At 35.5% G+C, this 20437-nt stretch overlaps 1 protein-coding gene across 1 annotated transcript in view; it reads right to left on the bottom strand.

Moving 5' to 3' along the window:
- The window catches only part of LOC149772770 (protein Wnt-4-like), a 71171-nt gene that overhangs the window by 22886 nt on the left and 27848 nt on the right, over positions 1 to 20437 (bottom strand). The window contains exons 2-3 of the mRNA XM_089947312.1: positions 18623 to 18858; positions 3997 to 4274 (exon numbers count right to left, since the gene is read on the bottom strand). Of these exons, the coding sequence (XP_089803438.1) occupies positions 3997 to 4274; positions 18623 to 18858 (514 nt within the window). The remainder of the gene's footprint in view (positions 1 to 3996; positions 4275 to 18622; positions 18859 to 20437) is intronic.

Here is a 20437-nt window from a genome sequence, read left to right as displayed (position 1 = left end):
ATGTTTGAGTATCGGCAGAAAGACAGAACTTTATCACCAGGTTGAAAAGTTCTTTCCTTTCTAATTTTGTAGTTTTTAGTTTTACCTTAATTTTGAGTGGGTAGATGGAAGATTATTTCTTGCTGCTTCACAATCAGAGATAGAATCAAGAAGAGTAACTTCTGAATCATTTGTTTAAAAGGTTTGTCCTTTAACAAGTTCAATGGTCCATTGACCATATGTCCAACAATTGTTTCAAAATGAGTAAACCCTTCCATTTGATAAGTATAACCATATCTACAGTATTTAGTAAACATTACTTTTAATTTCAGCCAATAACAATATGTAATATCTTGCGTTTAGCCTTACTAACTCCTAAATCACCTCCTAAGGAGGTTTCGCGGGCCAAACTAAGAATTTCCTGTCTGTTCGCCTATAGAGAAACAAATTTGATAGCTCGCTAAACAATAGTCACCAGCGGATACCTGGGGTGGTCTTTATTTCTCATAAGGACCCCATTTTTCACAAAATAGCAAGTTTGTACCTCTGCTGCGTGAGGTTCTCTAACAGCCCTCTAAAAAACCAGGAGATCTCATGATTTTTTTCCTGTTTGACGACAAGTGATTGTCGTTTATCACCCTGATTAGAAATGAGAGAATGAGATGTAAAAAGAGGATCACAATGATCAATGCCAATAATTGTAGTAAACGTGACCTCATCGAAATCCTGACCAATAATCGTATCAGCCAAAGGAATAATTTCCTGATCAACTTCATTCGCAAGAGCTCTTTGTGCCCTAGCTTTAGTAACTGCACAAGCCGGGTAGAACTCAAAGAATTTCATTTTCAATACGATCAACGTTTTGTTCGAAACATGTTTTGTCTGTTACAATATGAATTAATGAGAACTTTATCTCCAGCTAAGTCATTGCCTAGCAATAACTGAACACCATCACCAGTCAAAGAATTTACAACATCGATAGTCACTGAAACTATGTCTGATGAAAAAATAATATTATGGAGAGGAATGTGAATAAAGTCGCATTCTACTCCCTGACCAAGAACACTTTCAGAAGAAGAAGACTTCGCAGACAAAGGCAAAGTACCTCATAATAAAAGACTCTGAGAAGCTCTAACATACCTTCTTATTTTTATTGGATAGGCAGAATTACCAATAAGTGATATAGAACCTTTCGACATGAATGGTTCATAATTATCTATAATGAAATCAGGCTGGGGCTTGTTTGACCAAACACATGTATCATTTTGAATACATCATCATAACACTGGCATCTGAAACACAACATCATTTGGAACAGCCCTGTCTTTATTCTGTTGCTTATTATTTAACTTAAAGCAATCAGAAATAACGTGCTCTATTTTCTTGCAAAAAGTACACGTAGGAAGAGATAACGATTTCTGATCAGTCTTATCAGAATTATGATTCTTAAAAGTTGTGCCAGAAATTTGTAAGTACCTGTATCAGATACCTTTGCATAAGTTCCAGAATAATAAGCACTTTGTAATTCCAATGAATAATCTAAATACGTATTTCCTCTCAGATAATACCCAGATACAACATAAAATACACCTACAAACTTGATGGTACAACAAGAACACAAGAAATAAGAATGAAATAATTGTCCAACCCTAGCTCTTTGATACAAGAGTAAGAGGTGGAAACGCAATTTGCTACTACTCTGTAACAAATATCCCACATCGTAAAAGTATCCACCAGACCTAAACCTTCCAAAAGGAAATAAATAAATACCTCTAAGAACACACGAGCCAATGAGAAATTATCCAAACGCTGTCACTGGGTATTATTATTTATATCATTATTAACGATTATAAACATTATTAATATTAATATCATTATTAATTATTGTAAAAACCTACGCAAGCAACGCTTTATACATCCTACGCAATCTACACTCTCAATATCTTCAAATATAATTTTATACCCATGTACAAAATTAAGCTAAAGATAACCATTACAACTTACAATCATTAATTTTTGCATACAAAAATATAGACAAAACCATGTTACAAGAGTTGCAAAAAATATAAATATCGATACAAATCCAACAGAGAACGACTGCACTCATGAAAATCTAAGAATGCTTATCGGCACTATGAATTAATGCATGTACTTAACACATTAAGATACGCCAGTAAACAACTTCCGCTTTTATAAATCCAAAATATTTCCAAAAGATGCATTAGGCACAAACAACTTTCATCATATCCCATTCGGCAATGTTGGCATACGTGACACGTGTCAAACATGTGAGCAAAGGTTCATAAGTATGATCATATTTATAATAATCGATATTAATTTTTGACAAATACAACTATTTTGCATTTTTTTAAAATGGAATTATTTTGCCACGACAATTGAAAACATGCTTTTAATATCTCTATATTATTAATAAAATTACACGGGAATTGACGCACATTCCTTACTGACTGAAAGTGTAGTTGTATCGGTACAGTGAAAAAGTACGGTAATACGTACTACCAGAAAATGCCGTAGTAAACCAGAATATCGGTAATGCCGCGCACCTCTACAAATCGGAGTAACTCTTCTTAATCAGTGCTTTAATGAGAGACTCTTTAAAACAACTTGAATAAATAACAAAGGAATTCAAAGTAAATCCCTTTAAAAAATGTAAACGAGGAGGATATATATAACATTTAGCAAATGATGGCGCCAATATAAAAACCTGGCCGAGGAATTAAAAAATGAATAGTCCAAACGAAAGTAGACGGAATTTTAATACATTTCTAACAGCAGGTACTTGTCTTACACATCATTTTTACACTGCTTGCCAGCAACAACATCATTAATTCATATTCTCAATATTTACTTCGTTCCAAAATATGAGGCTTCAGTTATTACTGCGATGAGCACTAGAGATTAACGACTTAAACACGCATTTAAATAATGGTGCTAAAGCGCCACAATGAAACAGATCACAGTCTGAATCATAATCATATTTTGCTGTCTTGACAAATGTTTAAATTTTCACTTTGTGTTCTTGGGAAATAAATTATTTGTTGATTTTTACAAAACATGTTGGGGTTTTTTTTGTTGTTTTTTCTATTACCTAGTTTAAGACCATAGAGTCGTAATATAAAATTTGGTCTTGCTCTTAAGTTATGAATTTCTCAAAAATATTTCAAAAATTTTGTTTCTAAAATTAAAATTCACTTTCTTTCGGAATTTTAGTGCAGTCAACATATTTAAATCTACCAAGGAAAATTTTTTTTGTCCGGAGTGAATAGAGAAAAATAAATAAATAAATAAATAAATAAATAAATAAATAAATAAATACATAATAATAATAATAATAATAATAATAATAATAATAATAATAATAATTTTAACGATCGGGTTTTGAGTTTTATTTGTTTTTATTTATTGCTGGTTGGTAATTCAATGTCAACAAATTCGGAAAAATGATTGGAATAGCTTTAGATATGTATATGGCCGCAGTACTATAGTTATTCGCCTGACGGTTTTTGTATAGTCCATGAGTGTCTTTCATTATGCTTTACAAAGAGATACACAAGATTTCAAAGTCATTAAAACGCCATTTTTATACAAACATACCACACATGAGTACTGTAATTGTGAAGCTGGACATTTTTACACATTCTCTCGGATCGGATCCATAAATGTGACATGAGGCTCATCTGAATACCGACACTACTCGCTTATACGTGGAGTCCAACTGCAAACCAGACACAGCATGATCTATTGTCGCATAATGCGTCGGTAGATCAGGTGCTATGCTTGTTTTACTTATTGCTAATAACAAACTGCATGAACCCAGATCCGAAGGCGCATAATGGAACGTCAGATCAGGATATATATTGTCTGCTGTTTGACAGCTATTTTCAGACACCGAGCCAATAACTGTTCTCTTTAATTTGTTTGGCTTATCGGGTACAACAATCTTGTTGTTTGCTAACACCTATCAGCATTCAAATGACATTAAGGTGAAACACTTACCCGTCTTCCCGCTTCGTTATTATGTAGATTCATGAGTATACGATCAATATTTTTTGTCTTTTTCCTTCTCTCTCTAGCGTCCACGAATGTTCTAGAGAATGCAGTTCCAAAGGCGATATTATCCGAACAACCTGACCATTCGAATCCCTCCGCACTGCGGCCCCGAACTGTCCTATCACACCCACACTTTTCTAAATCCCCACTGCTGCACGCGCGGGTTAATGCATGCGCAACTCCCGCTGAGGAAATGGAATGCACAAATGCCGCTTCCCGCGTTCCTGAAACAAACAGAAATTGTGCTTTTAAGTGTTCCTGTTTCATTCTAAACACAATTAAAAAGTAGCACGTCCTAAAACTTGAACCAATTACATCTTTGTGTCGAAAACTATACTTACTTTCATTTTTGTAAATAGACCATTGTACGTGGTAATATGCAGTATCAAGAGCGTATCTGTCAATAACGTGCATGATCTATTTTTATGATACATTTTCATAATCATATAACCATCTACCTAAAACGGAATAGAAGATATCATCATACCACGAATTTGGGAGTGCGTGATGATGGATTTAATTCTTTTTAAAACGTTCACAAGTTGGTGAACGCGAGTGGCGCCCATTTATCTTCTCTGAATCACGATAAATCTACACGTAACTAATGTTATGTATTTATATTAAAAACATAAACCGCGATTTCATATTTACAATTTCTTAATGAAAAATAAATGCACAGGTAAGATTGCAATTTTTAAAGAGAATTATCTTATAAAGAATCTTCACTTGAATATGTATTTCCCTGCATTACAACAATCAAGGGTGTACCTCTAGGTTTTTATTTGGCTCAAACAGCCATGTTTTATCATCAATAGCAATTTTCTAGCAGGCAGGAGATTCATGGAATTCCTTGATCTTTTTAATTGTTGCTCGTAAAATATATGTGAAAAGTAAGAATGTTTTCATCTGTTGCACAGTACCAAAGTAATTATTTTAACATTTGTTTCGTTTTGTTTCTATTTTTTTAAATTCGTCATTCACATCACCACTTTATGTAAGACTCTTAGCATAACTACATTTAGAAAAGTAGGAAATATAACTGTTTTTTTCTGTCATGTATAACATTGCTGATAAATAACTTCAGTGTATGACTTTTACTGTCATGCGTGACAACACCAATAAAAAAAAATTTGCATAACATTACAAATAAATAACTACAGCAGTGTATAACTTGTAATGTAGTGCATGACATTACAAACAAATAACTACAGCAGTGTATAAATTTTACTGTTGCGCATGACATTACCAAAGAATAACTATAGTGTATTACCTTCACTGTCATACTGTCATGCACAGCATTATCAATATACATTTTTTTCTATCATTATATATATTTATAATGAGACTGTATGCTATTAATTTTGTTTAAAACGTAATCTAATGTGACTTATATTTGTTTTCAAAGCTAGAGTAAATGTCGGGAAAATAAAAAAGCACTGTATGTTATTCCATAACAACACAAATAGGAGTATGCATACAATCGTCAAAATACAGATGTAGTACTTCTCGTATTAAAATAGCTATAATGATATACGGCTGAATGTTATATAAGAACTGAATAAACTGTGTGACATTGACATGTTGGTGATTCAAGGAATGAAGTTGACCCTGTTATATTCATTGTTTCCATACATTATGGAAGGTATTTTCACTTTGCTTTCTTAACGTAATATCACGTTCTTTCTCTTATCTAAAACAATACAATATACTCATCATTTTAAAAGAAAGACCATCAATTTACGCCGGCTTCATGTTTCGTTTTTGTACGTGACGAGTAATCAATAACCGTGTCCTTGGATCTATTACTGCAAGATATTCACACTGAGTGCCTTCGTAAAAACTTGTAATTCAATGGCAGTTATGTGAACTAAATAACTGTTCGTGAAGCTAAGTCGTCAATATCTTTGAGTAATTAAAGCCAGTTGCAAAAGTATACATCTGTGATTGGTAGTTGCGATGGCAGCTGCATCAGCACACATCAAAGAAAGCCATAAAGCCATTATGATATTTTGATAAATCTACCAATTATAATCTAGAGTGGATCGGATATTGTGCCGCCAACTTGTGTACTCTATTATACCACCGTACAAATATAAACGCTTGATATTTTATTTCAAGATGGAGAAAAAAATTAAAGTAGTAGTACATTCATTCTAACCAGGCATCGAACTATTGCTGCAAGTGTTAGCAGCTATCCGCCCTGATTCCGTGTACCAGCACCTTGACACTTGCAAATGTGTAGTGTAAACATGTTTCGTAGTAGACTGAATAGGGATTGACATCACGTTATTATTTTGTTTGTTTCTTATCTGATAAGCAGTCGTAATTATTGATATTTAAAACACACACGCGCTCTACTGCATTTGTTTATGTGTATCAAATAGTTAAGAACACGCTCTATCACAACATGAATTAATTGCTGGCATTATTTAGTAAACCAGTTGATGCAAAACGTAAATAAACCCAGTGTCTCTAAAGGCTATCATGGGTTAGCTAATACGTATTTGGAAACAAATATGGTCCAATTTTTGTCCAGACGACACCTGTCTTGGCTAACGTATTTTGCTTGCACCTGTAGAATATCATTTATACGGTTTAACCGACCGCTCCGGGAGCCTAGTTTTAGAGCGTACGCCTCGGATGCGGGAGGTTCGAAACCCCGGTCGAGTCATACCAGTGACTTACAAAAATGGTACTAACAGCTGCCTCGCTTGGCGCTCAGTATTAAAAGATTAGTGTTAGGACTGGTCGGCCTGGTGTCAAGATAATGTGACTGGGTGGGACATCATGCTACATGACTGCGGCATTATGCCCCAGTGCTAGACACCATAAACTGCCACACTGCAGACAGCGTAGTGATATGACTGAAATATTGTTAAAGCTACGTTAAAAATCAAAATCAAACACACACGCGCACACACGCGCTCGCTGGTTAACCACGACTAGTTATCATATTGTCATGTTCTATTCCCTGGCGAAATTAAGTGCTGAATTATTATTGAAATATTTTAATGGAAAAGCAATTAAATTATTTCTTGGAATATTCTTACATCTACAATTAATACCAAAATTTCTTTCTTCGAAATACAGATTTTATTTTATGAAGTCTGCCAGAGGAAAACATAAAATACGCTACTGAATATTACACATCAGTGAATAATATACAATTGGTAACAGGCTCAAATGGGGCCCCGAGTGGCCCAGTGATCTAAAGCGCTCTCCGTCACGGATCACTGCCATCTCAACTCTGTCTGCATGGGTTCGAGTCTTGGATTCGCCCAATGTTAAACCTCAGACCAACAACAACATGATCAAATCAAGTAGTCGCTGAATATATCCCGGGGGTGGTAGTGATGGAGTCTTACCCCGATTACTACAGTTATTTGGACCACTGGAAGGCGGTTTGTGCTTCCATTCAGTTTAGACATCTTGTTTTGGTACCGTATTTACTCGTTTGAATATTTTACGCAACAAATGCAGTGACAAAAATATCGTGCGACGATACTTTCTCATTCTGTGTCAGCCTTTTCCTCATAACTTTCATAAGGAATTGTAGCAAAAGGTATAGCATGTTATAGGTGTATGAGTCATGCAGATTCGGTTTGGTCATAAGTTATTAACTATTGGATGGTTGCCATACGTATTTTGTTGAATCTGCCAATAACAATTGTTCTTTCAAATATATGCACCCGGACCCGTCCTCCATGGTGCAATGACAAGCTAATTTAAAATCATTTGACACTCAAGGCTTCTGTTTTCTTTCTTCATCATAATAGGTCTTATATTTTGAGATGGATTACTGTCTTCCTAATGGTTTGGAATAAAGAATGATGCGCTTAAAGTGCAAAGCACAACAACCCTAACTGTGTAGCGTCATCGGAAAATATCGTTAAGTCTGAGTTAAGACTTTCTTTACGGTTGTAAGTTCCAAACAAGAGAATCAGAAGGTATTGCCCTCTAATCCCCACGTACCCGTACCCTATCTCTCTTCATATCCAAGGCAAGATCAATGATTATATTAAGGTTTCTCTGTATAGTACTATTCCCCAAATCATTTGAAACTGAAAAATAACGACCGATTGTGCAATTAGTAAAACTAATAAAAAAGTTATTGCGCATTTATAGTGCAAACAAGTTCTCCAGTGAACCTTGAGTTGCATTAGTGCGCAAAAAAAAAAGAAAACTATTCACAGAATTTGAGTAACGTACTCGTTTCTGTTAGAGACAACGCACAAAAGCTTTGAAGAACGCTTAGATCCTGTTTTAATTGAGTTTATATTAGCAAATTAAACATATCTGACTTATGGTGGTATGATTATTTTACGAACCTAGAAGAAGCGGTTGATGATGGTAATGAGAAGGAGCATACAAGTTATGCAGATTTATAAATTCTAAAGGAATCCATGTTTCATACATAAACCTTACACAGTACACCAAGACTTAAATCTGGAAAAGCCTGCGGTCCACATGGGATAGGAACTGACTTTTCAATGCTGGTAATTTTCAACATTCGTGGGTGGTGGTGGTGGGGCGGTATTATATGGCTATTACATACAAAGGCTCTTTACACCATTTTAGGGGTATATCTGTGATTAATGATATGTGACGACCGTCTGTTTGAAATAAAAGTTTTTTTTATAAATGGACTGAAAGTAATTGCATTATTGACGAAGCACAAACTGAGCTTGGGCGTGAGTGTTTTACGACAGATAATATATTTCACTCTACAATCTGTCATATAGAAATATAGATAAAAAAGAGAGAGGTTAAACTATGTTGCATGCAGAGGTTTGGACAAGATCCAGCAAGTTGAATTGTTGAAGTGTCTTGCTTCATAAAGATTCAATACGGAATTTTTTAACCATTTTAAATTCACTGTACTCTAAGTTTCGGTCATGTGTAAAATTAAGCGAAGGTTTATCCAAATCCTTTGATAGTACGCTAGGGACTATACAAGGATGCGTTTTGAGTCCACTATTATTTCTTTCTTTATTAAGAATTTGATTTGGTTGCTGATGGAATTATTTGTATATCAGAAATGCTTCTGATTTTTTTTTGCACTGTTATTTTGCTGATGATGTATCTAATTTAGCTGATACAGCGATAGCATTGCATTAAGATATACACATACTATATTGATGTGTGTGATTTAGATTTGTGCACTGTGACAATTTAAAGTGATGTCTAGCACTGGGGTATCATACCATAGACATGTAGCAGTCACACTATTCTGACACCAGGCCGAAAAGTCATAACACTAACCTCTTAATGCTGAGCCCAGAGCGAGGCAGCTCTTAGTACCATTTTTAGAAGTCTTTGGTATGACTGGGCTGGGGTTCGTACCCAGGAGATACCGCATCCGGGGCGGACGCTTTAAACACTAGGCCACTGGAGCGGTCTATACACATAATAGAATGTTTCTGTAATACCACCGGGAAGGTAGTGGGCTGTGCATCTATCAAAAACTACTAGCTCATCTCAGATATTTTCAATACCTGGACTTAATAGTAAAATTTAAAGCAAAGAAGAAGAAAAACGAGCCTATATATTTTTCCCTTTTTCAAAATAGATTTGAAATTCAGTTATTGCACTTTCAGAAGCTGCTATTACCTAATCTGGCAACATTGTTTTTCCTATTTTAATAACTGGTAAGGTTAGTGTACTTTGTATAAGTTTAAGCACATTTGTCGTACACATGAGAGCATTTTGTTAGATTTGTTGGCTGTGAATAAGTATCATATATATATATATATATATATATATATATATATATATATATATATATATATATATATATATATATATATATATATATATATATATATATATATATATATATATAATAAGTCACAGAACATGAAAGTAGCATAGAGGTATGCCAGCATTCTCTCCGCAATGCATGTTGAACATGGAAACAACTTCATCTTACAACTGTCCCCGCTTTCTTTCGGAAGTACGTACAACTACAACGCAGTACCGTAGTGCTGCATATCGTTTGTTTAATTGTTATCGTAGTAATTTGTCGCTTGTAAAAGACGAATAACATGTATTTTTCACTTATACAAATTATCAATATCTTAGAGAAAGTGACAACATACAAAATGCTTTTGTTATTAAGAGAGTTGCGTTATTTATTAAAGATTTGCTACGTCCATAATAAAAAGAATATTAAATTTGGTACATATATAATATGTATATGTGCGCTTCAGGTGATAGGTTTGGTCTTTGCATATATTACTGCAGTATAGTCCGGAGACCTCGATTAATACTTAATGAAGTTTGCTTCTAATCTATGTGCACTCACATACTCACCCTCATCGTATCCAAGGCGAGATTAAGGTTAGATAAAATGTTTGCTTAAGTTTTACGTTAACGTTACGTTACGGTTTCTCTGCATGGAAATAAGCCCCAAACGTTTAGACTGTAAAGTTGGAAGCTTCATAGTCAGTGGAGGCAAATCGATTTAATTCAGAATATATGTGGACCATGCTTCAACACTCATGCCAGCCATGATAGCTACCGCGGCTGGGTATGTACCATCTCGCCTTTGAAGCAGTCTGCTATGAAAATAACGCTCTATGACCATTGAAAGGGTGCACATTTCCAAATCTTGTCAGCGAATGGAGAAATCGAATCTATACAACGATTGGTGTGATGTATTCAATGTAAGGATGCAATTTCGGTCGATCTATTGAGAACACATTAACTTGGGGCCAGAGAACAATTAATTAGATTTATGGGCACAGGTGCTTGTTAAATCACTAGACTGCAATGATTTCTAATGTCTATGTCGGGAGAGAAAGTGATTCATAATTAAGGCTTCGTTTACATAACCGTTTGACGACTAGAAAGGGTCGGTTAACTACGATTTTATATCGGAACTGTCAGAAGCTGAGTTTTTCCAGATCTGTTGTTTGGAGTTCTATAAGTCATGCTGACCACACTTTTGGCGCCTGTTATAAAAGGCGATAAATATATTTAATCCTAATTGGTTATACTAAATAAGGAGCGGGGTTCCCACACGAAAATTACTTGGGGTTAAAGTGCCCTCATCGAAAGAAATCTAGTCAGTCTACAATTTTCCTGCAAGAGTGAATATACAAGGGACTCTGATACTAAATTTGGTAGAAATTCTCTCGTAAAACATTGGTCAAAGGGACCGGATGTCTGGAAAGTCAACGGACACAATTTTGGTGGTAGAAGTGAACAAAGCTTGAAACCATAAGGCATTTGCCTTAATTTCATGTAGTTCGTTGATACCAATATAATGATTTGCTTGAATTTCACTGTTTCTATTTGCATTAATTTTTTTAAAATCCGTTGATCGATTTTCTTGATATGAGTGCAACTGTGTTGAGTTCATGTATCTGAATCCGTACAATGCTTTTTATATAAGTTTGACGAATTGTTTGAATTTGTTGTCTTGATTGTTATAGGAATCTATGAATTTCATGCATTACTATTAGTTGATATGAGTTAAGAGAATCCGTGTGAATTCGCAGTTCGCGTATGATAAAGACTTGAATGTGTGTATTCGCTGAAAATAACGTAGTTAAGGCATGTCACGAATTTCATTCATTCATTTGTGTAACTGAGACGAGAACAGAACCGTTATGTCTAGTGTAATTTTAATGGGAATCAGTGATGACATAGCCATTAGGAAGTAGTACATTAATCTTGTGAAACTAGGTTTGTGTATGGTATGCCATGTTTAGCTTGACCAGATAGCCTTTGGTCTGTTCGAATTTCGATAGAACGATAGCTGACATAACGAGAGTGGAGTAATGATCTGTTCCCAGTAGGACAACTGACAGAACATTGAGTTTGCTTCTGTTTATTTTGAAAGGGGAAATAGCTCCACGGACACATCCACGGACGTATCCACTGAAGTATCTACTTACGCATACATCTACCCACACAAAGCTTGAGGGCCGAAAAAAGGCGATGCAGTAGGGAGGTCGGAAAAGGGAAAAAGCGAAAGGACCTGGATGAACCACCACAGTGATGTTGGAGTGGACTGGAATAAGCAGGTTATGAAGTTGTACAAGGCAATGACTTCGATCGTTCATTCGATTATATGATAATCTAATTCTATCATTTAGAACAGATGGGGTTTTCATGTAAATATATTTGTGTTTGAAATTCGGTGAAGGATTTTTTCCAAAAGGAAGTGTATCTTCCTAATGTATTGTATTATCACAGTTGTTTATGTAATTGATTAATTTTTTGTTTTTCCATGTACGGCGGCTCGTGTCATTCTGTTTTATATATCTATTCAGACCTCAATTTATTCCATCTATAAGTTTCATACTTTATTTTACTATTTACTCGATCCGGGCAACAATATCGTGGGCGATCACCATCTAGATAACGATAGCCAAATAAAGCGGACACCTTGTAAGAAGGTACAACCTCATAATACCACACCAACAATAGCAACCGCTACATACAACTTGAAAATCATGCGTGTTTAATAGGACAAACATGGCGTCTCTTAAAATAATTTACCATATGGCCAATCAAACGAGACTGTTTTGTGCTACCAAAGTTATCACAAATCTGATCAACGTAGTCATAATTACCATTAAATTATATCGTTGGTATCTAATGTTCCATGCATATTGTTCAATTTCTATGTATTTCAACGAAAGAAACGCACTGTATATGTTTTCTGATTACAATCCACGTAAAGCACCCATTCATGGTTTTGTTTTCATTTACTTTGTAAAAAGAAAGAAGCAGGTCTCCCGAAAATCTAAACAAATATCAAACTACTAATAGTGCAGTGCCACTAAATAATACACACACACACACACACACACACACACACACACAAAGATATATATATATATATATATATATATATATATATATATATATATATATATATATATATATATATATATATATATATATATGTGTGTGTGTGTGTGTGTGTGTGTGTGTGTGTGTGTGTGTGTGTGTGTAAAAGCAAAAACTGACCGTTAAATCAACTCGTAAAATAGATTTCAGACTGTATTTGAACGAGAAACAAGCATACAACCAGAAGGTATTTTTTTTAAGGCAATTTTAGATTTCGAACATATTTTGCAGCCAAAGTCTTTAGATTTGCATGAAGTACTTCATTAACGTCTATGTGGTTTCTGACCGATACCGGTTGTACTACACACATACATTGTTTTGAATGAGAGGGTCAAGAGCAGAGCAGCTGTCAGTCTGGTTATTTTTAATCGCGTTTTTGGTAGTGAGGTGGAAACGCCTTACTGACCAAACGGCCTACCTTCTAGTGTCCTTTTGTTTTTCTTTCAAAACGAATCACTTCTATTTCAAGCATTGTGGGAATGCGGACTTCATGCACAATTTACGTACCTCCAAAACAGAAGAAAACGAACATGCAAAGCCACGCACTTACAAAACTGAAGATTTGACAACGGAAGTGCTCCATTAAGGAAGGGAAATTTTATGCTTTGCAAAAACACATATTAGCACATTTGTGGCGAAGAAGTTTACTTAGTTTCATTAAAGGCGAGGCATATATTAGATAAACCTTAACAAGTTATGCAAGTAAACAAAGTAACGAGAAAATATTTCGCTATTCTTAACACAGAGATGTACCCTCGGAGCTGGTCGGCGTAGCGGTAATATCAAAACTGGAATGTAAATCACCCGATAGCAGAGGCTTTTAATTAGTGGCGATAGTGCAGAGTTCTTACTGACATGCCATGTGTTCCTGTCAAGGTAAATAATAGCATTGAAGACTGTCATTGATTCAGGGTTTAATGTTTTCAACCAGTGGCATAGCTTTGATTGGAAACTAAATTCTTGATGCTACATCATAATAACTTGTGAAAGTTATAGGTGATACTTCAATAGACATAATGCCCAATTGTGACAGTTACAGGTGACACGTCAATATACATGATGTCCAACTGTGAAAATTGTAGGTGACATGTCAGTAGACATGATGCATAACTGTGAAAGATACAGGTGACATGTCAGTAGACATGATGTCCGATTGTTTTTTGTCTCCTTATTTTATCGTCTGAACGTAGCACTTTCTCAAACTACCATCAACGGCAAATGTCAACTTTTAATTATTTTCAGTGTGATAGAGAGGATTTAAAACTTACCACCTCCAGAAGGTGCCTTAATCTAAGATAGCAGGTATGCTTTGAATCAGTTATCTGGAAATCATCAGCATTCGATAATCAGACATCCGATCTATTGTAAACAATGTATAGTGCGAGGACAATTACTACACGAAACGTGTTCTAACATTTCCATACGCCCACTGTCTATAACGATTAAAACTATCTCTATGTCCGAATATCCTTTTTGTATATAAAGTGCTAGTGCCATAAAAAGAGAAAAATATGTATTATTTAAGTATCGGATGTAACTACAGAGTCATACGTCCGGCCAAATATCTTTCGATACACAGTTAACAACCTATACTGTATACTTTATAACCAGTTATATGATGTTAAGATTGTTATTAACCGTCTTTAAGTAAAAATATTCACCGCAGAATTTGTTCGAATTCGATAAACTACTTCGAGCTACTGTTAAATAAAAATGGCAACAAACCATACTTCTCATAAATCTGGTTGTCACCTAAGGGTGGCAATGACTGAAACCCTTTCTACCTGCCACTAATGTTGAACGTCGTTAGATAGCATCCCAACAACCTAACATCCATATTTAATATTAAAACCAGAATACGTCAAATGACTTAAAACGAAAGAAAAAATTAGGAAATAAAGAAATAAACAAGCTAAATATGATTTACACAAATATTGAAAACAGTTATTCATCGTCAGTTGCTGATGTTAATACAAGAGAGGAGGGTGAGTGAGTGAGAGTGTGTGAGAGAGAATGAGAGAGAGAGAAGGAGAGAGAATGAAAGAGTTTGCGTGTGTGTATGTGTGTGTCTGAGAAATAGAGCAAGAGAGAGGGAGTGTGAGATAGTGATAGTGGTAGAGCGAGAGAGGGGGTGAGAAGGTGTCTGTGTGTGCGTGTGTGTGTGTGAGAGAGAGACTGACTTTTGTTACAATATATCAGTAAACAACGTCTCTTTTACATCAAGAGTACACCTTTATCCACCCTTAGGATCGTTAATATACCCGTCACCACGACAGCAATAATGAGACAATTACAATGATAACCTTTAATGGAAGCCACCACGACAGCAACAATGAGACATTTACAATGATAACCTTTAATAGAAGCCACCATAACAGCAACAATGAGACAATTACAATGATAACTTTTAATGGAAGCCACCATGACAGCAACAATGAGACAATTACAATGATAACCTTTAATGGAAGCCACCACGACAGCAACAATGAGACAATTACAATGATAACCTTTAATGGAAGCCACCATGCATAACAATAATATTGAGACAATTACAATGATAACTTATAATTGAAGCAACCACGACAGAAACAATGAGACAATTAAAACGATAACCTTTAATGGAATATTTCTCACTCACCATGGTATCCTAACGTATTGCATCATATTTCCCAAATGTGATTATTTCGATTTGTTTCTTCGGCTACACAACACTGCACCCTGTTTAACAAACGTAGTTTTGTCCACTGCTGAATGAATTGGAACCATGGTTTATATTCTTCCCGTGCTAGCATTGTTTACACACCATTTTTAAAAACACCAAATCAGCATCAGTTATTTTAAATAACCGTTCATGCTGATAGCAAAATCTTACTAAGTGCAAATCTGTTAACTTCATAAAGTTGAAGGTAGTTTTATGGATATATATGGTAATCATTCTGCATGCTAATGTTTAAAAAAAATGTCTGAAAGCAGGTCCCACGACAGTTATTTGGACACCTTTGGTTTTATTGTTGTTGTTGTTGTTGTTGTTGTAGGGTTTAACAACATTTTTCAGCACACGATAGGCTATACATGGCGGCCAGTATTAATGGTGGAGGAAGAACCCGGGAAAACCCTCAGAAAGAACCACCGACCCACGAGAAGCTACTGGCAAGCTTTCTTACATACCCACATTGGCTGAATCTGAGACTCGAACCCACGCAGAAAGAGGTGAGATGGCAGTGATCCATAACGGAGAGAGCTTTAGACCACTCGGCCACTCGGCCACTCGGGGCCCCCACCTTTGGTTTTATTTGAGTTAATGGCAATTATATGAATGGCATGAGCTATACTTACGTGGAATAAGTATTTGACCAAATTCAATTACCTGTGACCTTCATTTCGCCCTTATTTTTTAGACCCAAGACTTTTATGATCCTTAGGATCAAATTTCTCAATATAACATTGTTGCTTCTAATATGTTGACAAAACCCATCCCCAGGGCACCATCCGAATTGTGCCACTAGTCCAACAAAATTAATTTGATCTCTTGAACCTGTATAGAATTTGTATGATGTTGACGTATTCTGTGTCAGATAGGATAAAGAATGATGGCAACCAAGTTTGCCCTACTATATTGTACGCGTGATGTATGCTTGGATCTAGGTAGCACGGTTGATAGATAGAAAGGTATCTTTGCAGGTTGGTGAGTAAATAAAAATGTATAAAAATTTAAGTAAGAACTCTCTCTCTCTCTATATATATATATATATATATCTATCTCACTCTTTCTTTCTCATCATGTCAGCAGACAACTACGATTAAATAAGCAATATAAATTCCTGAAGATAATGAACGGTCCCTGGGGCAGGAGTTCACGAATCTGCTAATTGTTTAAAGTTTATAACGACTTCGAGCCTTTTAAAGTCTCGTTATGCGTGGCACTATTTCTTTATTTCAACATTGAGTAAGTAGGCGTTGTGTTTTACATTCCGCCGGATCGACCATCTTTGATTGCATAGTCAAATGCAATAGATACTAATCGCTTTTTAAAGAATTTAGCAGGTCATGGGTCAGACGCATCTCGACGGAGGAAGGGAGGACGTAAATGTAAACACACTGGAGATAATTAATATGCCGCTGTTCTGTACGGGTTGTGTAATTACATATCATGCTTTCTAATTAAACATTTTCTTCTTAAATATTTATGTACTAGGTTTTCAAAATATAGATAGGCAAACTATGCAGATATCATTATACTCAGTTTATAATTAGATATATTAAAATCGTAGATTTATTCCGGAAACAGATTTGTCAAAGAATGACATGTATGTATTTGAATTTGCTCATATAAGACTTGCATACAAATACTTTCATCTTTTTAAATCCCAAGCTTCTACAACTTTCTAACCTTTGCTATGGCTCAGCATTAGCAGGCACATTGTTAATAATATTAAAAGTTGTTGTTGTGTTTTGTTTTTTTTTTGTTGCTTTTTTTTTTGCTGCTGTTGTGGTTCTGACAGTGGTACTAGCAGTAATATCAGTAATTGTGCATGTAAAGGTATTGCTGAATGAGGTAGTTTTGGCTGTGGGTGTTGTAGTAGTTGTATTAATTGTAATGGCAGAAATTTCGAGGTGTTGTAATGATAGTAGAGATAACAGTGTTCACAGCGATGGTAACATATTGGTACTTGCTGTAGTTATTGCTTATATTTTGTTTATTTTGATGTGGTTGTACAAGTTGTTCCTGCTTCTGACTCTATTTTAAGATATGACAACAAGTGTTCTCTCAAAGGAAGGTCTGAAGAGTCGTTTCGAGGTTAATGAGAGACCTTATCATCCTGACACTTGATTAATTAGCACCTGCTGTTTGTCTGATTGTATGATTTTGGACAAGACATATTTACCTTAAACTCAACATTTTATGGAATTCGTCTGCATAAAGTTTTTTTTTTTTAATCGTTCATCTACATCAACAATATATGATATAGCCTAGTAGTGTGAAATCTTCGGATTGTGAAGGGGAACTCTTTCGGTACAGACTAAAGAAATATTATGAAGAAAATGGTACACAATAAGAAGAAAACAATTTTTTGGGGTATAAAATTTAAAAAAAAAGAAACACATGATCGATCAGGCATCCTGAGTGTGACACAAGGCCGAATAGGTTCAATAATACCGAAACGACATCCGTACATGACCGAACATGGTTAATATTACGCAGAAGAAATCCATACATGACATACTAAAACGACATCCGTACATGACCGAACATGGTTAATATTACGCAGAAGAAATCCATACATGACATACTAAAACGACATTCGTGCATGTTAATGTTATAAATGAGAATAATGAAATAATACTGTCACTGTTATATGAAAGTAATTATTTCTTTTTCCTGACACATATAAACATGGTCAGATATCAAGTAATTGCAAACTCATAGTCCTAGCTGAGCCAAAGGAAGTTTGTAATCCATCAAAAGGGCTGTCGATCAATATTGTTCGACCTTTTTCTTTAAAAAAATAAAGTCAACGAGGAATGATAGCAAACAAACGACAAATGAAAGAAGAGGTACAACCATGAGACAAACAGCAACAATAATTCCAATACATTCAAAACTTGACACCAGAGTGAAGACGAACAGAAGAAATTTGGTTTTAGTACGTTTCCCATTTTTGCAACAATTCTTGCAAGCTAGAAAAGAATTAATAGATATGGTACCTACCTAATTTTAAAACATTTCCAAATAATTTGACTGGATCTACTGTACTACAGTTCCATCTTCTATTCCTAAACTGATGCTGACATTCTTCTATCGCGATGTTAGCACCTTCCTTAACGCTCTCCATCATCTCTAGATGCCGATAACAAATTTTCTTCTGTCTTTCAACCAAACCAATCAGACTCTCGCATGTCTCTGGAGCGTTAATCGCCGCTATACTTGTCATCTTTGCTAAAGCTCTGAAATGAAAAAAAGTAGTTTAACAAATATCTGATTCTAATCTTCGTTACAAAGATAACTGATATTTCTGAGTTGTAACTTTAAATATGGCTTGAATATAAATCATTGTAGGATAGAATAAAGTGATTGTATCATTAGTTGGATTAACTCCTGGGTTACAAATTAATTTATTCAGTTGTAATGGGCAGTTTCTCAGGTGGACAGGATCTTGGAAACATGTTTCTATTTGTATCTGTCATCATCCTTCTCTCTCTCTCTCTCAAAACAGAGGAAAATAAAATAGCACGCTCTAGCAGTAGCATTTTCCAAACAGCATGTTGTCCATTCCTCATGTATTCATACAGCTCTGTATTTTGAAGGACATATTAAATGAACTAATCCATCCCCAGGGATTAACTAATCCGTCTCCAGGGATTAACATATTCATCCCCAGGGATTTACTAATCCATTCTCCGAGACATTATTAGCACTATTTATAATTAAAGATTTCCCATTAACATATTCATTCCCTTATCCATTGTCATCTGTTTTATTATTAATTTCTACGTAGCACTGCCTGCTTAGCTGACGCTACAACTTTGCAATTATCGTCAACTATTGATTTGCGGAAACGGTATTTAGGCCAGACTGGCATAACAGAAATTCCATACTTGATCTGATACTAGAATTACAGAATTGATATCCCTTCAATTCCTTTGTGTTTTAAGATGACACGAGGGCTAAAAGAAACTTGAGTGCTACTTTTTGCCATTACTTTGTCTTAAACTGCCGCTTATCATTCGATGCGTGGAATGTAGCAATCGACTAAAATTATTCATTGCATCCTTAAACACATGGGTAAAACGGCGTCATCTGTAAAACATTATTTCCTCTAACGATTTACTGTAATTTTCCTGTGACGTATCGGGACACACGGGCTTTCGCGTTTATTCTTTCCTCCTAAATTTTAGGCTCAAAATGTGCGGATGTTTTGCTACCGTAACTATCATCAAATGTTATAATCTCAGGACAAGTTTTAGCTGCAAATTCGGTGTTGCAATTTGATTGCAATTACTAATTTCTTGTGGAATGTATGTATGTGACCTCATTAGTAGCGTTTATATTAACGCTAAGACATAAATCCAATATTTCTGTCTCAGCCACAAAACAGCGTTGTTTCTTATTTTGAAAGACAGGTGCGATTTCCTGTCTGTTCTATTATTCTTTGCTTACAGCGGATTCTGAGATTTCCTTCTGCCAATTTAAATTTTGTGCAGTGATTTTGTGCTGACGATCACATACACTAATACATATAATTACTTACTAGTCTGCTCTTTTGTTCAAGTGGAAACTCTTTGGAATGGACCGCTCCGGTGGCCAAGTGGTTAAAACGTCCGCCTCAGATGCGGGAGGTCGCGGGTTGGAATCCCAGCCGAGTCATGCCAAAAACATGCAACTGGTACCTGCAGCCGCGATGTCTGCAGTGTAGCAGTTGAAAGTGATGTCTAGCACTGGGGCGTCATGCCGTAGACATGTAGCATGATGTTCCACCCAGTGACGTTATCCTGACGTCAGGCCGACCCGTCCTAACACTGACTT

The sequence above is a fragment of the Sinohyriopsis cumingii genome, unplaced genomic scaffold (assembly GCF_028554795.1).
Source record: "Sinohyriopsis cumingii isolate HCF-2022 unplaced genomic scaffold, ASM2855479v2 utg001176l, whole genome shotgun sequence".
In the NCBI taxonomy this organism is placed as follows: Eukaryota; Metazoa; Mollusca; class Bivalvia; order Unionida; family Unionidae; genus Sinohyriopsis; species Sinohyriopsis cumingii.
The sequence above is the reverse complement of the archived record's forward strand: the minus strand, read 5'-3'. Positions and strand labels throughout refer to the sequence as shown.